The 17,426-nt window shown below is 38.6% G+C and overlaps 2 protein-coding genes and 1 pseudogene across 9 annotated transcripts; all 3 read left to right on the forward strand.

Moving 5' to 3' along the window:
• LOC109835016 overlaps positions 1 to 10,201 on the forward strand; it is an 88,519-nt pseudogene extending 78,318 nt beyond the window's left edge.
• LOC109833951 (probable protein phosphatase 2C 23) lies at positions 2,701 to 5,692 on the forward strand. Of its 8 annotated transcripts, none has more exons than XR_002245389.1 (6): positions 2,701 to 3,006; positions 3,109 to 3,371; positions 3,458 to 3,567; positions 3,900 to 4,043; positions 4,731 to 4,830; positions 5,242 to 5,689. XR_002245389.1 is itself a non-coding variant. In XM_020401831.1 (6 exons), the coding sequence occupies exons 2-6, from the start codon at positions 3,138 to 3,140 to the stop codon at positions 5,452 to 5,454; spliced, it is 579 nt and encodes a 192-aa protein (XP_020257420.1). In that variant the 5' UTR covers positions 2,701 to 3,006; positions 3,109 to 3,137; the 3' UTR covers positions 5,455 to 5,686. The 8 variants fall into 8 exon arrangements, 5 of the variants coding, with proteins under 5 accessions (XP_020257420.1, XP_020257422.1, XP_020257418.1 ...); XM_020401831.1 differs by lacking the exon at positions 3,900 to 4,043 and having other exon boundaries at positions 3,454 to 3,567; positions 4,713 to 4,830; positions 5,242 to 5,265; positions 5,366 to 5,686; XM_020401833.1 differs by lacking the exon at positions 3,900 to 4,043 and having other exon boundaries at positions 3,205 to 3,371; positions 3,454 to 3,567; positions 4,713 to 4,830; positions 5,242 to 5,282; positions 5,366 to 5,686.
• On the forward strand, positions 12,875 to 16,947 carry LOC109835017. Its single transcript, XM_020403017.1, has 4 exons — positions 12,875 to 13,049; positions 13,148 to 13,623; positions 14,084 to 15,618; positions 15,882 to 16,947. The coding sequence occupies exons 1-4, from the start codon at positions 12,875 to 12,877 to the stop codon at positions 16,945 to 16,947; spliced, it is 3,252 nt and encodes a 1,083-aa protein (XP_020258606.1).

Here is a 17,426-nt window from a genome sequence, read left to right on the forward strand (position 1 = left end):
ATATACACTATCATTTTTTTTCTTCTTTTTCTTCTCAATCCAATACGCTAAGCGTCTGGAAATAAATACAACGTGAAGTCACAGGTCCCCGATCACAATAGCAAGAATATAAAGACAACTCAGAATAAGGAATAGACATATCATCAACAGTAAATCATCCCAGACATAAAAATATGGGTCAAACACGCCCTTATTACAAAATAATCCAACTAGGAAATAAGAAATACATAGTCCATAAAGAAAATACTGTTAAAATACTAAATCCTTCATCAGCTAGAGAAAAGTACGGTAAAAAGGTTTTAATGTTCATCAGCTACTATAGAGGAAAACTACTGGCTTCAGATTGTTCTTCTACTCCACCTATGAGGCACTCCTACTGAGAATCTTCTGGCTCTTGCACTATCCCGAACTGAGGCTGCTCATCTCCTAAATCTGACGTACACCCAGAAAATAGGAGTACGTCAGCGTGTGAAACACACGGCAAGATCCCCCAAGGCAGAAACAAATACAATAACAGTATTGATAATATATGCGTGGTCAATACTATAACAGAAATAGAAATAGAACATGTGATGATAATAATAACGTTAGAGGCATGCAACTGGAATACTAATAATCAGAAGAAACCAAATATCAACCAAGTAACAAGATCATACCATAGATGGAATTAATATTTAAAAATCTACAACAAGAGACGTAGTACGTCGAGCGAAATAATCCAAACAAGGAAACCCTCATGTATATACCATATGTCTCGAATTGTAAATAATTAAATATTAATCCCGATCTATATATGAAAAGAAACACGACTTGCCTATATCTCACAAGGATCAAAACTCATCCAAGTAAGAATTCATGTAACTAGCCATTCTATAACAAGTCACTGGTCCAACCGTCTAACCCCAATGCGTATCGGTTCACTGGCCCAACAAACTAACCCAGTGCGTATCGGTTCACTGGTCTAACAAACTAACCCAGTGCGTATCGGTTCACTAGTCTAACAAACTAACCCAGTGCGTATCGGTTCACTGGTCTAACAAACTAACCCAGTGCGTATCGGTTCACTGGCCCAACCCTAAAGGATACATAAACAGTCACATCTAATCACATGTACCAAGACTTCCCATCCTGGCTCTTCTTATTTTCTAAGCCAGCAACACACAAGCCTCTAAATCTTATTTAACAAACTAACCCAGTGCGTATCGGTTCACTGGTCTAACAAACTAACCCAGTGCGTATCGGTTCACTGGTCTAACAAACTAACCCAGTGCGTATCGGTTCACTGGCCCAACCCTAAAGGATACATAAACAGTCACATCTAATCACATGTACCAAGACTTCCCATCCTGGCTCTTCTTATTTTCTAAGCCAGCAACACACAAGCCTCTAAATCTTATTCATGTCACACAGATCACTATAGTCATAAACTCCTAACGATTCTCAATTATAATAAAGAATGATAAATGCAATAAATACTAATTAACAGTGTCGTGGATCATGAACAAAAATCGTGAACAACTACTAATAACAGTACACGATGAAACTACATCTATCAAATAAATATACACGAAATATCGAAATTTCCAATCATCATGCTCATAAATTTATTAATTCCAAAATAAATCCTTTTAATTTATTTCTCATAAATTATTCAAAAATAACCTTTTAAATATATTATTATTATTATATATTATTCCATATGAACAATAACTGTTTTTTTTTCTCTTTTTAATTATTCTAATTTTCTTTTTCGATAACAACTCTTAAAATTTATCTAGCTTTCAAAATGCAATCTTGTCATTTTATATTCATCATTTCACAAGTAATCTACCACAATAATACTTAACAACATTCATCATCATCCCACGCATAATATCATAATCGGACAAATTTTCAAAACCAACCCATTTGAGATTTTATTCTCAAAAAACGACCCGTTTGACATTTATTTAGAGAAACCGACCTGGTTTCAGCACTGTAGCTGAAACCAGGTCGGTTTTTCTAAAAAAGTTTACGAAACTTCACGGGAGTTCAACTCCCGTGAAGTTTTTTCTCATAACAAAACTTCACGGGAGTTGAACTCCCGTGAAGTTTCGTAAACTTTTTTAGAAAAAACCGACCTGGCTTTCAGTACAGTGTGAACCAGGTCGGTTTCTCTAAAATAAATGTCAACGGGTCGTTTTTTGCAATTAGTTTCTCAAATAGGTTTGGTTTTGAAAATTTGTCCTATCATAATCTAACAAACACATATTATAATAAATAATATATATAGAAATTGTAATGGTAATGAGGTGATGCGGGATCTTGCCTATGCGTCGAACACAACAGACGTTGCGGCGCGGGCTGGTACTTCGAGCGGGTGAGCTCGAATCGGAGGGCGGACGCGTCAGCCAGTCAGGTGCGTTATCGTCGGCGGCGCTGGTGTTCGGCTCGTACGGAGCAGCGCTCGACCGGCAAGGGGCTGATGATCCTGGGCGGTCAGGGTTGTGGTAGCGGGTGGCAATTTATGACCCGACCCATCAACCCGACCCGACCCGACCCGTTTATATTGGGTATGGGTCAAGTTATATGGGTCGGGTCATAAACGGGTCAACCCGAACTAACCCGTTTATTATATGGGTAAAGTAGCTTGACCCGCGTGACCCATATATCGCAAGCACTGACCCGTATAACACCGAAAAAAGAAAAAAAGAACCCGTATAACCCGAAAGCCCTTCGTCCCTTCGTGGTTTCGTCCGAAAAAAAACTCATCGCGCCTCCGATCTCTACCCTCGAGCTCATCTCTGATCTCTCTCCTCAAGCTCATCTCCGATCTCTACCCTCGAACTCATCTCCGATCTCTCTCCTCAAGCTCGAGCCCCACTTTTGATCTCCTCTCGCCTGAAGCTCGAGATTCATCTTGGATCTCCTCTCTCCTCAGGGCCTGTGCTCCTCTCCCCTCGAGCGCAAGCGCCACATTCGACTTCCTCTCAAGTACTCAAGGATCAGATCAGAACCCCTAGATAGGTAATTTTCAGCCCCGATTTCTAAATTCTAGGTTAAATTAGGAGAATAAGATCTTAGCTTGATTTTGTGATTGCAATTTTGTTGATTTTTTGAGGAATTTAGTGCCAGTTTTTGGAAAAAAAATAAAATGCATGTTCACCATGTTCCATCCTGAGCTTGCTTTGATGGGATCTTGTGTTCTTGCCGTTCAAACGAAAGGGGAAGATGTTTACATAATGAATGTCAGAGACAGTCAAGCTGTTTTAGGGAAGAAATCAGAGATAAAGGATTTGCAGAGGATTAGTGAAGATGGTGAGGGTTTCAGAGCTTCGTCCACTTTGGATGCGATTCAGTTGACGTTGGATCACAGTACAGGTGTTGAGGAGGTAAATTCTGAAGAAAAGATTTCGATCTGGCTATTTTGATGAAGTTTTATTGATTTTGGATGATTTTTTTTTCATGGCTTAGGAAGTTCGGAGGATTAAAAGAGAGCATCCTGAGGATGCTTGTGCGGTGATGAATGATCGAGTGAAGGGTTCTTTGAAGGTGACCAGAGCTTTTGGTGCTGGATTCTTGAAACAGGTATTCATCCTCATATTTTGTATGATTCCACGAACATTAATAAGTTCCTATTGATTTGGTCTTAAAAGATACGAGTATGCAATGCACATCATTATCACCATATTTAGCATTTTAGTTACTCAAAGAATTTCCTTTGCGCATCAAGTTGATAGCTTGTGCATTTACTTTGTGCTAAGAGTAGAATATTGAGGATTCTTCTAACAATGATAATTTTATTTTATTTTAATTTGAAAGAGGAGTTCGACTTTGGTTGGTCACATGATACGGTTGAAGGAGAGTAACTTAGTTTTTTAAGTTTTCTGAGTAAAGTTTTATGTTCAATTTGCAATTAGTCACAGGACATGTAAGGTTCCCTTTAGCCATTTGTATTAGCTTTGACAGCACGAGAAGCAGGGCAGAGGAGATCTATAGCGCATTGCATCATGAATGTCACATAATTAGATATTAGAATCCTTTTTTTTAGGGAAGAAAAGACGGTGGGATATTAGCTTATTGTTCCTTTGCTCTTTAAATTCCTTTATCTACTAAGAACATGAGGAGACTAATTCAAACTCTTATATGCTACCTTTACTTGATATATAATGTTACTTTATAATTGAACAAATTAATTATACTTACATTAACTATATACATTGTTGGAGAAAATTTACAAAATGAATTAAAATCAAAGCTCCGACCTATACTGCATGCCATCGGGCTACGACTGCATCAACAACAATACTGCTGGGATTAAGTTGTGTTCATCATGATCTCGTCTTCACATTTGAGATACAGCTTCCCATTTTGGTCCCCCATCTCTCGCTCTCTTTCTCCTTTCTCTTTTTTTCTTTATTCAGCTACCGATGTATGTGAGTGAAGGGGGGGTAGATGAATTCATAGGAGCAGGGGGGATCCCGTGAGGTGAGCTGGAGTTGTTTTTGTTTTTCTGTTGCTTTTGTTTACTCTATTCGCATCTCTGCTCTCGTGTGATGCCTGCAGTACTTGCGTCGTCTTTTGCTTTTGTATCAGGCAGCGTGATGGCTGTGTGCTGCTGTGACGGGCCAGCTGTCTGGTCTCCATACATTACATGCCATCCATTTCTCTATCACCATGAACTTGGATCTAGAGATAGATTTTTGATACTTTCATCTGATGGGCTTTACCAATACTTCACTAATGAAGAGGTAGTTGCTGAAGTGGAGTCGTTCATTGCCACAATGCCTGAAGGTGATCCTGCGCAGCACCTCGTTGAGGAATTTATCTTTCGTGCAGCGAGAAAAGCTGGTAACTACATCTTCTCTCTATGTATGCTCGTTCATTGCCACCTTTGTATCATAAGCTTTTGAGGGAACTTTTGCTTCCATGTTTGTTGAGGTGATGGAGGTTGTAAAGGTAGAAAATTAAGCAGTTATAGTAGAAAGGGGGAAAATGTAATTTTCTAATAAATTTGTTTTCTATTCAAGTTAAATATCTCAAAGTGATGAGACCCATTAGTCTCCATGTTTGTTGAGGTGATGGAGGTTGTAAAGGTAGAAAATTAAGCAGTTATACTATGAAGTCTCCTTGGCTTAATATAAACTTCGATTACTTGAATAATCGATTACTTGAATAATCAAATCTATAAAGTTGGTATGGTTTGATATATTTGTAAGTAAAGCTCTTTCTTTGATTGTTTTAATATGTTTCCTTGGACAGGAGTGATCGCATTTGTTTTTCAAGGTCAAATCGGCATTTTGGTATCTGTTCGATTACTTGTGATTGCGGCTGTTCTTTTTTGGTTGTTAACATGTTGAATGTGATGCTGTTATTATTGGCTCAGGCTATGGTGGCGGAGTTGCAGCTTCTATCCTTTCGAGCTCAGGCTACAAGAAAACCCATTTGCAACTTTTAAAGGCCTTTAATGTATAATTAATGCATAAAGAGAGGGCTTTCTTCGAATGATTTTTGTTATATGATGTGTAAATGTATACATGGCTATGTTCATGTAGCCTACAGGATGTATGTGTGCTCTATCTTAGATATAGATGTTGTGTTTGATGAATTTTGGAACTTGGGTTGTTTTTATTTTGGAGAATTTTCAAGAGTTAAAAACAAATCTGTCTTTATAGTTTTACATGATGAGATTATATTCTTGGTGGAAGCTGCTGATTCATCAGATGATGGCTTAGAGAGTCCAGAAACAAAATTTCCAATAGCTTCTTGTAGGATTTTCACTGCATTTTCCATATCCACCATATTTGGACATTGTGATATATTTGTTAAATACTTAGTGCATCTGTACCGTAATATTCTGTTCAATCTTCTTATAAATTTTATTGCAAAAATTGGTAATTGATGAGATGTAGAATATACTACAATTGATGAGTTCATGCATGTTCCATTATCAAATAAACGTTACTGATCATTCATGCAATCTGTATATTACACCTAAGGTACGAGGCAAAAACTAAAAGTTATTAAATAGATCATTTGGGTTATATGGGTCGGGTCGGGTAACCCGTTTAATAAACGGGTCGGATCATATTGACCCATTTATTAAACGGGTCGGGTCGGGTCAAACTTATACGGGTCGGGTCAAATTTTATATGGGTCGGGTCGGGTCGGGTTGACCCGTTTGCCACCCCTAGTTGTGGCTGTTGGTCGGAGTTATGAGTAAGAAACCAAGGGAGGAGCAGATGGGAAGAGAGAGGAGAGAAAGACGCTGGAAGAGGGCGGATCTGGCGCGCGTCGATGGGGCAGGGGGGTTGGGTTTGGGCTGCGACGGCCTCGGAGGTCCTAGGGTGTCGTGCGGAGCTTCGAGGCAGGCGGAGAATGGAGAGCGGTGGCGGAACAAACAGATGAATGGCAGGGGCGGCAGACGAAGCGGCTTGGCACGACGATGGGTCCGCGAGGCTGGTCGACCGAGGCAGGGGCGCGACGAGCGCGCTGGGAAGCAGGTGGCCGGCGGGGGTCAGGGCGAGAGGCGACGGCGGTTGCAGTGGGCAGGCGGCGGTTGCGGGCGTGGGGCGATGCGGGCTCGACGGCGTGGGGTCAGTGCGAGGCGGCTCAGGCGGCGGCTGTTTGGGCGGTCGGACGGTGATGGGAGGAAGAAGAAGAAAAGAAAGATGGTTTTTTTTTCTTTTGCTGTTGAAGATGGGGGGTGTACGGTGAAAAGAAAAGTAAGAATTATTTTATGGAAGGGGAGAGAAAAAGGAATGTGAGAGAAATATGGGAATAAAAAAGGAAGGTGTATTATGGGGAATGATTTGAATTGATTGGGGAAAAATTGGAAGGAATTCAAATTCAAATGAGAAAAATAAGAGAGAAAAAATTCAAAATTTTTATATAATATTCTGAATAAATATTATATTAATAAATAATATTAATATTAATAACCAAATATATTTATATTTATATGCTAATCTATGCTCAGAATCACATTAATAATAATAATAAAGATGATATAAGTGACCAAATGATTATGAAAAAATTCACTAAATCATAAATTAATATTTAGCAAAAATAATAAATACAAGACTATATATTTTATTTATTTATTTTGAAACTCAAAAAATTTCTAGAAATTAGGAAAATGTTAACAAAATAAAATTTAATATTTTAAATACTAGAAAATTTATTTAAGCATGTATCAAAAATTACGGTTGTTACAGGAGGGGGTATCTGTAGGCATCGAAAATTGCCTATAGGTCTCCACGAACAGCTCAGTGATAAGAAACGACGATGAACGTCACTATCCGATTCACAGAAGTTTGATTGATATTGGTGAACGCTTGAAGTAAATTGACGAACTACGTGAACTAACGGAATTTCAGAATAACAAAGACACGAACTGATCGGGAACCTCGTATCGTTCACAAAACAGCGAAATACCCTTCGTGTCTCATTTGTTCAACTGATGATATAATCATTGGAACTTATAGAACTCCTCTTCGCCTTTCCAACGCACTTTGAATCGCTCAAATCTGAGTTCGGATGAAGAAGTTACGGCAGAAACGGACGAATATGCAAAAATAGCGTCTCAGCCTGAATTGAGACACCCCGAGGTGTCTCAGCCAAAACGAGACACCTCAAGGTGTCTTGGGTGTCTCAGCCTCGCTGAGATACCCTGGGGTGTTTCCAGGCCTAAAAATAGGTTGTTATGTTGTTTTAACCACCCAGATCCTATAAATACAGGCCTCAGGCCCTCATTTTTCAGATCTGGATTTTTAGAGAATTGGCGAAGCCCTGCCGGATTGAAGATTGATCGAGTTCTTCAACATAGGAGAGAAAATTTCTTCAGATCTGCACCGCCCGCATCCGATCCTTAGGGTTATCCCGTTGTGATAATTCTAAGAAGAGCAATTATCTCGCCGTTGTCGAGATAAGCGCTTCTGCTTCTAGATTCCTTCGCGAATCGACGGAGTTCTGGATCTGATCTGATTGTCAGGTAGTCCACGGATATCGATATCCCCGTCACCGGCTAAAGACTCACACAAGCAAGAAAACGACGAATAGATCTTGCGTTATTTTTGAAAAGTTGTAATCTTTTATTTTTTTTGTATTCTTTTTATTGAATATTCTAAATTCTTTGTAAGCAATCCAGATTATAATGAGTTCTACAATGAAGGCAACTTTCTCCGAAAATACTTGTGAAGATACAACCGGATGATAAAAGAGAGTTTAGAAAAAGTTTTACATCCTGGAAACAACTGTTGCTTACCTTCATCAACTAACTTATAAAATTTCTTTGCCTCCTTAGTTAACCTTTCTTCATGGTCACTTAGGTCATCTTCTTGGTTCACTGGAGACTCTTCTGCTACATCTCTAAATACATCATGTAATAACCCATCCAGGTTGTCTTGAGCATCATCAGCAACATCATCAACTTCTTCATTATTATCATCAACATCCATCCTTGATGACACACCCTCTCCGTGAAAGAACCAATCATAATAATTCTCTACAAATCCTTAGACAATAAGGTGATCATAAACAACATCACGACTATACCAAAAGCGATTACAGCAAATGCGACAAGGGCAACATATTTCATCCCCTACTGCTCCATTAGCAAATGCTCTCTCAAGAAAGTCATTGACATTATTAATGAACTCCACACTCACTCTAGGAGCATTATACATCCAATCTCTATTTTCCGCCATTTATTATATATTCTGGAAAAAGAAAAAAATGATTAACACTATTAATAACTACATATAAATATTATGATTTATAAAATAAAAAATCAATCCTCTTGTTACCATTAATAGTAATATATTCAATCAACATTCGTGCGGTTGTCATGCCATGATTTGTATTTGTAAGCGGATCATATGCTAGTTTAATATTAAAAAAGATTATAAATGAAAGTAGGTTACCCCATAATTAACTTGGACTGTAACTGGACTAAAAAGATATACAAATCCTATCTATCTCGGGGGAAAAGGTCACATGCAATATGCACAAGGAACAAAAGATGAATGTTATGCACTTGAAATTGGCAAGTCATTATAAGGAAATAATAGTATAAAAAATGCTATGTAACTGAATAAAAGATGGACTGTAACTAAACAAAAAAATGCTATGTAACTGAACAAAAGATGGGCATCACATATATAGGAAGGTTACTAAGAAAATCATACATCCCATATAACTGAACAAATTGATGAAACTTCTTAATCCTGAACAAATTTCTTAATCCTGGAAACGATCGCAAGTTACAGACATGAGGGTTACTAAGAAAATCATACATCCCATATATAGGATAAGTTTTGTATCGGACTATGCACTAGCATAACCGTAAACTTCTATCAAATTTCATAAAAACTCAAAGTAATCACGTGCAAAATACCTGACTAACTCCCTTCAAATGCAAGACTAGGACATTTAAGAGAATGCAGCCATCAGCTGCAAAATTGGCGAAATTTACGGGCTTGATTGCTGAAAACACACTCTAGAAAAGCTCCCGTTAGCGAGATCTGAGCTCGATTTCTAGAGAAAACCCTAGAAAACAGGGAAGGAGAAATTACCTGAAATGAGGGTAGCTCGATGATGAGAATGACAACAAGCTCGACAACAATGAGATCGGAGAGGATCGATATTGGAGATGAGATCGTAGAGGAAAATGGCGACGAGTTCAGTGATGAGATTGGAGATGAGATCGGAGAGGAAACGACCACGACGATTTTAGGGCTCTTTTTTGAAGGCGGTTTTTGGGATCGGAGATGATATTCTTTGTTTAAGCGGTGGGGACAATGGGCTTTACAAACTTAAAGCTCCTGATCAAAGCCCACGAACAATTATTAAGTCCAGGAATAATTATTAGGTCTATGGCAACGTTTTTCATTAAATGTTGTATTAGACACTGAAAACTGTTACGATAGATCTCTAACGCAACAGTTAAAACCGTTGCGTCTTAACTGTTGTAGTAGATCAATTATGTGGTAGTGTCTATCTTGAAGCAAGTGATGGAAGAGAAGGTATAGCTGCAATTATTGTTATTTTTTTAATTGAAGTTTCACCCTTAGAGTGTAGATTATTTGTCAACATTTTAAGAGAATATAATATTGTTATTTTTGATCAGGTGACCCCAAACAATATCGATATTGCAAAGGTTTCTCCAAATTATCATCTCTATTCTCCTGATGAGGTCGAGGCTGTCATAAGTCGCCTATAAGCATGTTAACCATATGGTTCTCATTTCCATCTCTTGTTTTCTCTCAAAACTTTTCTGCTTTCTGTTTTCTTTCTACCAATGACCTTTCTTTCCTATTTTCTGCGGGTGGTGGAATTTAGAGAGCTGAGTAGTCTATTGTATGAGTGCCAACTTTTGAGGAATCCTCTTTTCATGAATTTGCTGGCAATTTATTCTATTTTATGTCAATGGGGAGGGGGTGGGGGGAGGGGGGGGGGGGGGGAGGGGGGAGGGGGGGAGGGGGGGGGAACCAATCCAACATGTTTCCTTATCTACTGGTGAAGTTGTCATGTTTGATTTTCTTCTTCTTTTTTCTCTTATTTTTTATTTTTGTTCTTTCCATGCACTACTACAAAAGCCCCTTATAGTAATGGTTCCAACTGTTGTTTATAGGCCTTTTAGTAACGGTGCGGACCGTTTTTAATACGTTAACAGCGGTTAAAACCGTTACAAATAATCCATTACTATTAAGGCCGTTGCAATTAGCTTATTGCAATGATCTAAACTCGTTGCAAATATAACAACCGTTGCTATTAGATTAATTTTTATAAAATAAAAAAAAAATCCACATCAGCAAATTCTAACCGTTGCTATAGTCTATTAACAATAAAAGGCAATCGTTACTATAATATTTAATATTTATTTAAAAAAATCCACATCAGCAACATCCTAACCACCACTAGGGTATATTAACAACAGAAAACCGTTGCTATAGGGTATTAAAAATATATTTTCACCAAAATATTACTGTTTATTCTCTCATTCAACTGTAGCAATGATATTCATCTATTTCTAATCATTTATTACAATACATGATATCATTCAAATGAAACAAATAATTACCATCATAAATAAGAAATTAACTTAATCAATTAAAAAATAACGTGTGTTTGATACAAACTTTGTCAATGAATTGATAAACAACTATAAAACTTTGAGTTTAGATCATTTACGAGGTTCACAACTTCTCCACATCCTACAACTCTTAACTAAAATGCAAATCTAACAAATGAAAACCTATTCAATGACTTATGACAGTGAAGCAATAAACCATGAATAATTAAAATTTGAATGATAAATATCATGGTGAGCCCATTAATTATCAAGACGAGTTCTTCTTTCATCGAGTCTCTCCCAATGCTTTGTCTCTTCCCAACTGATTCTATCCAAAATATTCTCCCCTTCACCATCCATCACCTCGCAACCTTCATCCTGCAACTCGGAAGGAGTAATATTGAATCAGCATGCAAATAAGAATACCTCCAGAATGGCATCCTCCTTCGTTCTTTTCCAACCACTTTAAGTAAACCATCTGAATCGGAATAGTATTGAGATCTATCAGTCATACATATGAGTATAGAAAGAGAGCAACATGACCTACTAGTAAAGAATCATCATGATCCAATAGTTTATCCCCTTTGTAGGCAAAATTGTAGTAAAAATGTACTCAAGGAGCTCCGGAATCCAACGAATTCAACATATGTCTCAGCTAAAAAGATGTTTAAGCAACTGGTGAATGATAGGAACATTCGTGTATGAGGTCCGGAATCCAACAAATTCAACATATAAGAACAAATGTCTAGCATAATTTTTTGCGTGCATGCATCATGCATGTAACTTTTACCCTTCCAGAGACCATTTAATCCTATCATTTTATATAAAAATGTCTAGCATAGTTGTATATAAAAAAATTAGAATATCTGTACTCAATCATTGTGCTTGTCCATTTAATCCAATCATTGCTTGAAATCCAGAGGCCATTTTTTGAAAATCTTGCATTTGGCGATCTCTTTCTTCCCTTTCCCGTTCCTTTTCTCTTTCTGCTTCATCGGCTCTTTTCTGTAACTCTTCGATTTTCTGATTCGCAGAATGTAATTGTTCTTGAAGCTCGGAATTGTTGTTTACATTACCCTCGATGTTATAGGATGCAGAAAAATGGTGGGCTATTGTCCTTCCTTTGTATCCAGCACCATATCCTCTCTCATAACCCCCGTGATGCTTTCCTGCTACCTCATCGAGAATAGCTGAAAGCTTCAATCGATGAGCTTTTGTTGCTGGATCAGCATTTTGAAGTTGAATTTTGAGCTCCTCAACCCTTTCAATAACCTTCTCCTGCATACAAATTAAGATTCATAACCTCACAAAAATATTATCAAAAATTTAGATTCATAACATAAGAGAAATATTGTTAAGAAAGAAGAATCACAGATAAAACTTACACAAACATCTTTGGTATCCTCATGTGGATAGTCTCCAAGACCCCTCTTTCTTTTATGAGATTTGACAAATAAATCGAACTCATCACAATTTTCGGGATCCAACTCCTTCTATATATCGAGTGAAAAAGAAACAAGAACCGAAACAATTAAACTCCTTCTATATATCGAAGCAGGCCCAGGGCCCCCCCCAGATCTGATTACAGTCTCTTTCAATGGTATCTCTATCAATATCTCCAGAGAATCATGGGCCGCACTCAACGCAGCCTTCCCCAACCTAGAAGAAGATTCAATTCTCCCCCCCATAGCAGATCGAGCCATCCAGGTCAGCTCTTCAGAATCGACGGAGCATGTTTCTACCACTGATCCCCCTCCAGGCTTTGAGAACGCTAAAAGTAAAGCCAAAAGGGTCAAAAAGAAAGCTAGTAGTGGACTCCACATGACGCTGCCTCTCAAGAAACATCTTTCCAAGATGAAGAAGGGTAAGCACTCAAGTATATCTAAATCTAAGTCTTCATCCTCTGTCTCCACTCCTCCCATCCATTCCAGCGAGCTGGAGAAATTGGAGGAAATCTCTGTTAATTGTGGCATTCAAGAACCGATAGACCTGCTAGGTCTGCTTGAAATCCAAAATTTGATGTCTGGGGTAGTCCCATCTTCTTGAGTATCCCTCCCCTTCCAAGTTGTATCTAGCCTGTCTCTATGCGTTTAGGCTCCTGGAACGTTAGAGGTTTAAACAAACCATCCAAACGTAGATTGGTTAGAGAGTGCCTATCCTTGGCAAAAGTTAATCTGGTTGGATTGCAAGAGTCGAAATTGTCTTCTCCCAGTTCCTTCCTCCTAAAATCCCTTGGGGGTAGAAATATTTCATCTTGGATTTCCCTTGACGCCACTGATTCTAGAGGTGGAGTTCTTTTGGGGAGGGACGATGATCTTTTCTCCTGTTCTTCATCATCTATCGACATATTCTTTGTATCAGCTACTCTTACCCACAGACCCTCTAATTGGAGATTTGTAGCCACAACTATCTATGCTCCATGTGACTCGTCTGAGAGGGAAGTCTGCTGGTGGGAATTAGATAGAATTAGAGGATCCCATTCTCTCCCATGGGTGGTTTTCGGTGATTTCAACATGACTCTTAGCACAGATGAAAGAAGTGGTCGTCCTAGTTCTATTAGAGACATCAAAGTTTTTCAAAAGCTTGTTGAATCTATCAACCTCTGTGATCTTCCCCTAAGTGGGAGGAAATTCACTTGGTCTAATCATAGACCCTCCCCATCGCTTGCAAGATTAATTCACTTGGTCTAATCATAGACCCTCCCCATCGCTTGCAAGATTGGACAGATTCTTAGTCTCCATAGACTTTGAATCCAAATTTCCTCACATGGTCCAGTTCGCCTTTCCATCTGGGTGCTCTGACCACTGCCCTATCATGTTAGACACTAATTCCTCCTCTTTCCTCTCCCCTCCTTTTAGATTTGAAAAAATGTGGCTATCTCTCCCATCCTTCCCAAACTTCATAGTATCCAGTTGGAAATCTTTCACTCTAAAAAATGACAACCAAGTCCCTCTTCTTCTCAAACTCAAACTCATCAAAAAAAGAATTAAATGGTGGAAAAAAAAATCCTGTTTTGGTTCTTTATCCCAGTCCATCTCCAATCTGTCATCTCAAATTCATGCCCTTAACATCTGTGAGGAGTCTAGAAATCTTTCCCCTCAAGAGATTCAGCTTAGATCAGATATGAAAGACCAAATTCTTTCCCTGGCCAAAGCAGAAGAAATAAAATGGAAACAAAGGTCTCGTATTCAATGGTTGAAAGAAGGAGATAATAACTCTGCTTTTTTCCATAAGGTTGCTTCATATCACCGCAGAAAAAAATTTGTTCCTCACCTTCTTATCAATGATTCCATCATCTCATCAGACAGTGCCATCAAAGATTCTTTTTTCTCCTTTTTCTCCAATCTCTTTGGCCAAGCTCCAGCTTCCAGACTCTCTCCCAACTGGAGTACACTATACCCAAACGAAAACTTTGATCTATCTTCTCTTGACCTTCCCTTCTCTCCCCAAGAGATCACAGAGGCTGTTTTTGACCTCAATCCTGACAAATCCCCAAGGCCCGATGGGCTCCCCATCCTTTTCTTCCAAAGATTCTGGCCAGTTGTTCAAGCAGATGTGATTGAATTCATTCAAGGGATATATTCTCATCCCCAATGTTTAAATAACATCAATTACTCCCACATTTGTCTTATACCCAAAAAAGAGGGAGCTTCTTCTCCTAAAGACTTTCGTCCTATTAGTCTTATCAACAGTTCTTGTAAGATCTTTTCCAAAATTTTGACTAATAGACTTAAAAAAGTCCTTCACAATCTCATTGATAATTCTCAGTCTGCCTTTCAAGCAGGGAAATCATCTCTGGACTCTTTTCTCCTAGGTCATGAAATGGTTAACTTCTGTTCATCGGGGAAAAAAGAAGTATGTGCCTTTAAGGTAGACTTCTATAAGGCCTTCGACTGTGTGAACTGGTCTTTCCTTTTGTCCCTTCTCAAAGCTAGAGGCTTTGGCCCCAAATGGTGCCTCTGGATCCAATACATTCTATCCTCTTCAAAATCAGCTGTTCTAGTTAATGGTTCCCCTACAAAATTCTTCCGATGCTTTAGAGGTCTCAAACAAGGAGACCCCTTATCACCTCTACTTTTCCTTTTGGTGGCTGATGTTCTTAGTAAATTGTTGTATCGCAGTGCAGCTTTGGGGGATCTATCTGACCTAAATTTGAAAGGGCAGTTAAATTCCATTAGGTTGATACAATTTGCGGATGATACCATAATTTTCTCCAAAGCCACCCCCTCTGATATGGCCACCTTAAATGCTATTCTTCACATTTTTGCTAATATATCTGGCCTTCATGTTAATCACCAAAAATCAAATCTATTTTACCTTGGCAAAATTCCTCACAAAGGGAAAAAGCTTGCTAAGATACTTAGTTGTTCAGTCGGTTCTCTCCCATTCTCATACTTGGGACTCCCTCTCAAAAGAGGCTCTCTATCCAAAAGAGAGTGGCAACCTCTCCTTGAATCATTCACCAAGAAGCTTTCATTATGGAAAAACAAATCTCTCTCCATAGGTGGATCATTCACCAAGAAGCTTTCATTATGGAAAAACAAATCTCTCTCCATAGGTGGAAGGTTAACTCTCCTAAACTCTGTGTTATCTACTCTCCCCTTATACTACATGTCTTTTTTTAAGCTGCCTCAGTGGTTAATCAAGGCGATAGACAGAATTAGAAGAAACTTTCTTTGGAATGGAAGCCACAATCCCTCAAAATCAAATGCATTATAAACTGGGGTAAAGTCTGTAAATCCAAAGATGAAGGAGGTCTTGGGGTTCTAGACATTGCAAATTTCAACAAAGCTCTCTTATCTAAATGGCTATGGAAAATTTTTGATAGAAATTCTCACATCAGCAAAGTCTTTTTCTTTGTCTACTCCAAAGATGGGTTTAACCCCTTTGCTCATCCCATTAAGAGCACGGCTTCAAGTTTCTTCAAAGACCTATCCTCCATTCAAACAACTTTTTTCAACTTGGTTAAATGGAACATTGGTGATGGAAGAACTGGAAATTTCTGGCATGATAAATGGTCCTCGGAAAATTCCCTATGCAGCTTATTTCCAAAAGCTTTCATTTTAGCTCTCTCACAGAGCTGCTGTATCAGATCCCAAGGAAGAATGATTAACAATGCTTGGTCATGGCACCCTCTCACTAGAAGAGGTATTTCACACTCAGAAAGGTCAGATCTCAACCACCTCCTCTCCCTTCTAACATCTTCAAATATTAATATCACTTCGGAACCAGATGAACTCTGGTGGATGCTCCTACCATCGGGGACTTTCTCAGTTAAGTCCTATTACTCCTTCGTCAACTCAGGGGGCATTAAATCCAAATTTTCAAAATTGATTTGGAAATCTCCTATTCCATCCAAGGTGAAAGTGCTATTCTGGATCATCTCCAATAAGAAACTGAATACGAAAGCAAATCTGATTCACAAGGGTTGGGCAGGCGATCCGAGATGTGCTTTTTGCAAATCGGAAGTAGAAACACACGAACACATCTTCCTTAAATGTTCCTTTGCTCGTGCTATATGGTCCATCATCCTTCCCTCTGTTCCAACAATCTGCTGGCCAGAGACCATAGAGGAGCTGATAATGTTCCACAAATCTCCCAATCTATGTTCCGACATGAAAACCGTTTGGAGAATCCTGCTACCCTGTTTTTGCTGGTGGATTTGGTTCAGTAGAAATGTTCTTATTTTCAAGGATAGTCAATCTAATCCTCTTCACATTGCTTCTAATATTGGGAGATATACCATATTTTGGACAGGTGCTGCAGATGAGAGGCTTGCAAGGAGACTGCGTAGGGCTGCATCTAACATCGGACTTCAGGAGCTTGCTAACAGGATTGTCAAGGCAGATGGGGACAACCTCACACCAAGCTCCCCAACTCAGGACTCTCCATAGCTGCTGCTGGATAAGGACACCTCCCCTTATTTTGGAAATCTGTAGTTGCTTCTCTTATCAACTAGGTTGCTATGTTTTGAAAACTGTTTCTGCATCCATTACTTTGGAAAACTGCTACTGTTTGTTGTTCTAGCAGGTTGCTCTTTATCCTCTTTTGTAATTATGTATTTTGCACCAGCTACCTAAGTAGAATCGATGTGGGTACAGTTTGGTAGGTGACGACATATGTCCGCTCCTTACCTACTGCATTCTCACTGGTTTTACATCTAGTTTGTGATGCTCTTTTGTATTTGTTTTTATATTTGTTTCTAAATAATAATAGTTTTTTATGAGCAGGGCTTTTAACCCTGCTTTTTTAGCTCAAAAAAAAATAGTTAATACTTAGATGTGTGCATTAAAGTAACAATTAATACTAATGATATGTAGTTATTACTAATTCGTGCTTAGTTCGAGCCATAGATTTTTGTCCCAAACAATGT

This window comes from Asparagus officinalis, chromosome 3 (assembly GCF_001876935.1).
Source record: "Asparagus officinalis chromosome 3, Aspof.V1, whole genome shotgun sequence".
Taxonomy (NCBI): Eukaryota; Viridiplantae; Streptophyta; class Magnoliopsida; order Asparagales; family Asparagaceae; genus Asparagus; species Asparagus officinalis.

Excerpts from the sequence above, each read along its gene's own strand:
- LOC109833951 (XM_020401831.1), top strand. The coding sequence starts at position 3,138 with ATGTTCACCATGTTCCATCCTGAGCTTGCTTTGATGGGATCTTGTGTT. Across the intron at positions 4,831-5,241 it reads TCGTGCAGCGAGAAAAGCTG|GAGTGATCGCATTTGTTTTT; the intron begins GTAACTACATCT and ends TTCCTTGGACAG. Across the intron at positions 5,266-5,365 it reads GATCGCATTTGTTTTTCAAG|GCTATGGTGGCGGAGTTGCA; the intron begins GTCAAATCGGCA and ends TTATTGGCTCAG.
- LOC109835017 (XM_020403017.1), top strand. The coding sequence starts at position 12,875 with ATGACGCTGCCTCTCAAGAAACATCTTTCCAAGATGAAGAAGGGTAAG. Across the intron at positions 13,050-13,147 it reads AGAACCGATAGACCTGCTAG|GCTCCTGGAACGTTAGAGGT; the intron begins GTCTGCTTGAAA and ends CTATGCGTTTAG. Across the intron at positions 13,624-14,083 it reads GTTCTATTAGAGACATCAAA|TCCATCTCCAATCTGTCATC; the intron begins GTTTTTCAAAAG and ends TCTTTATCCCAG.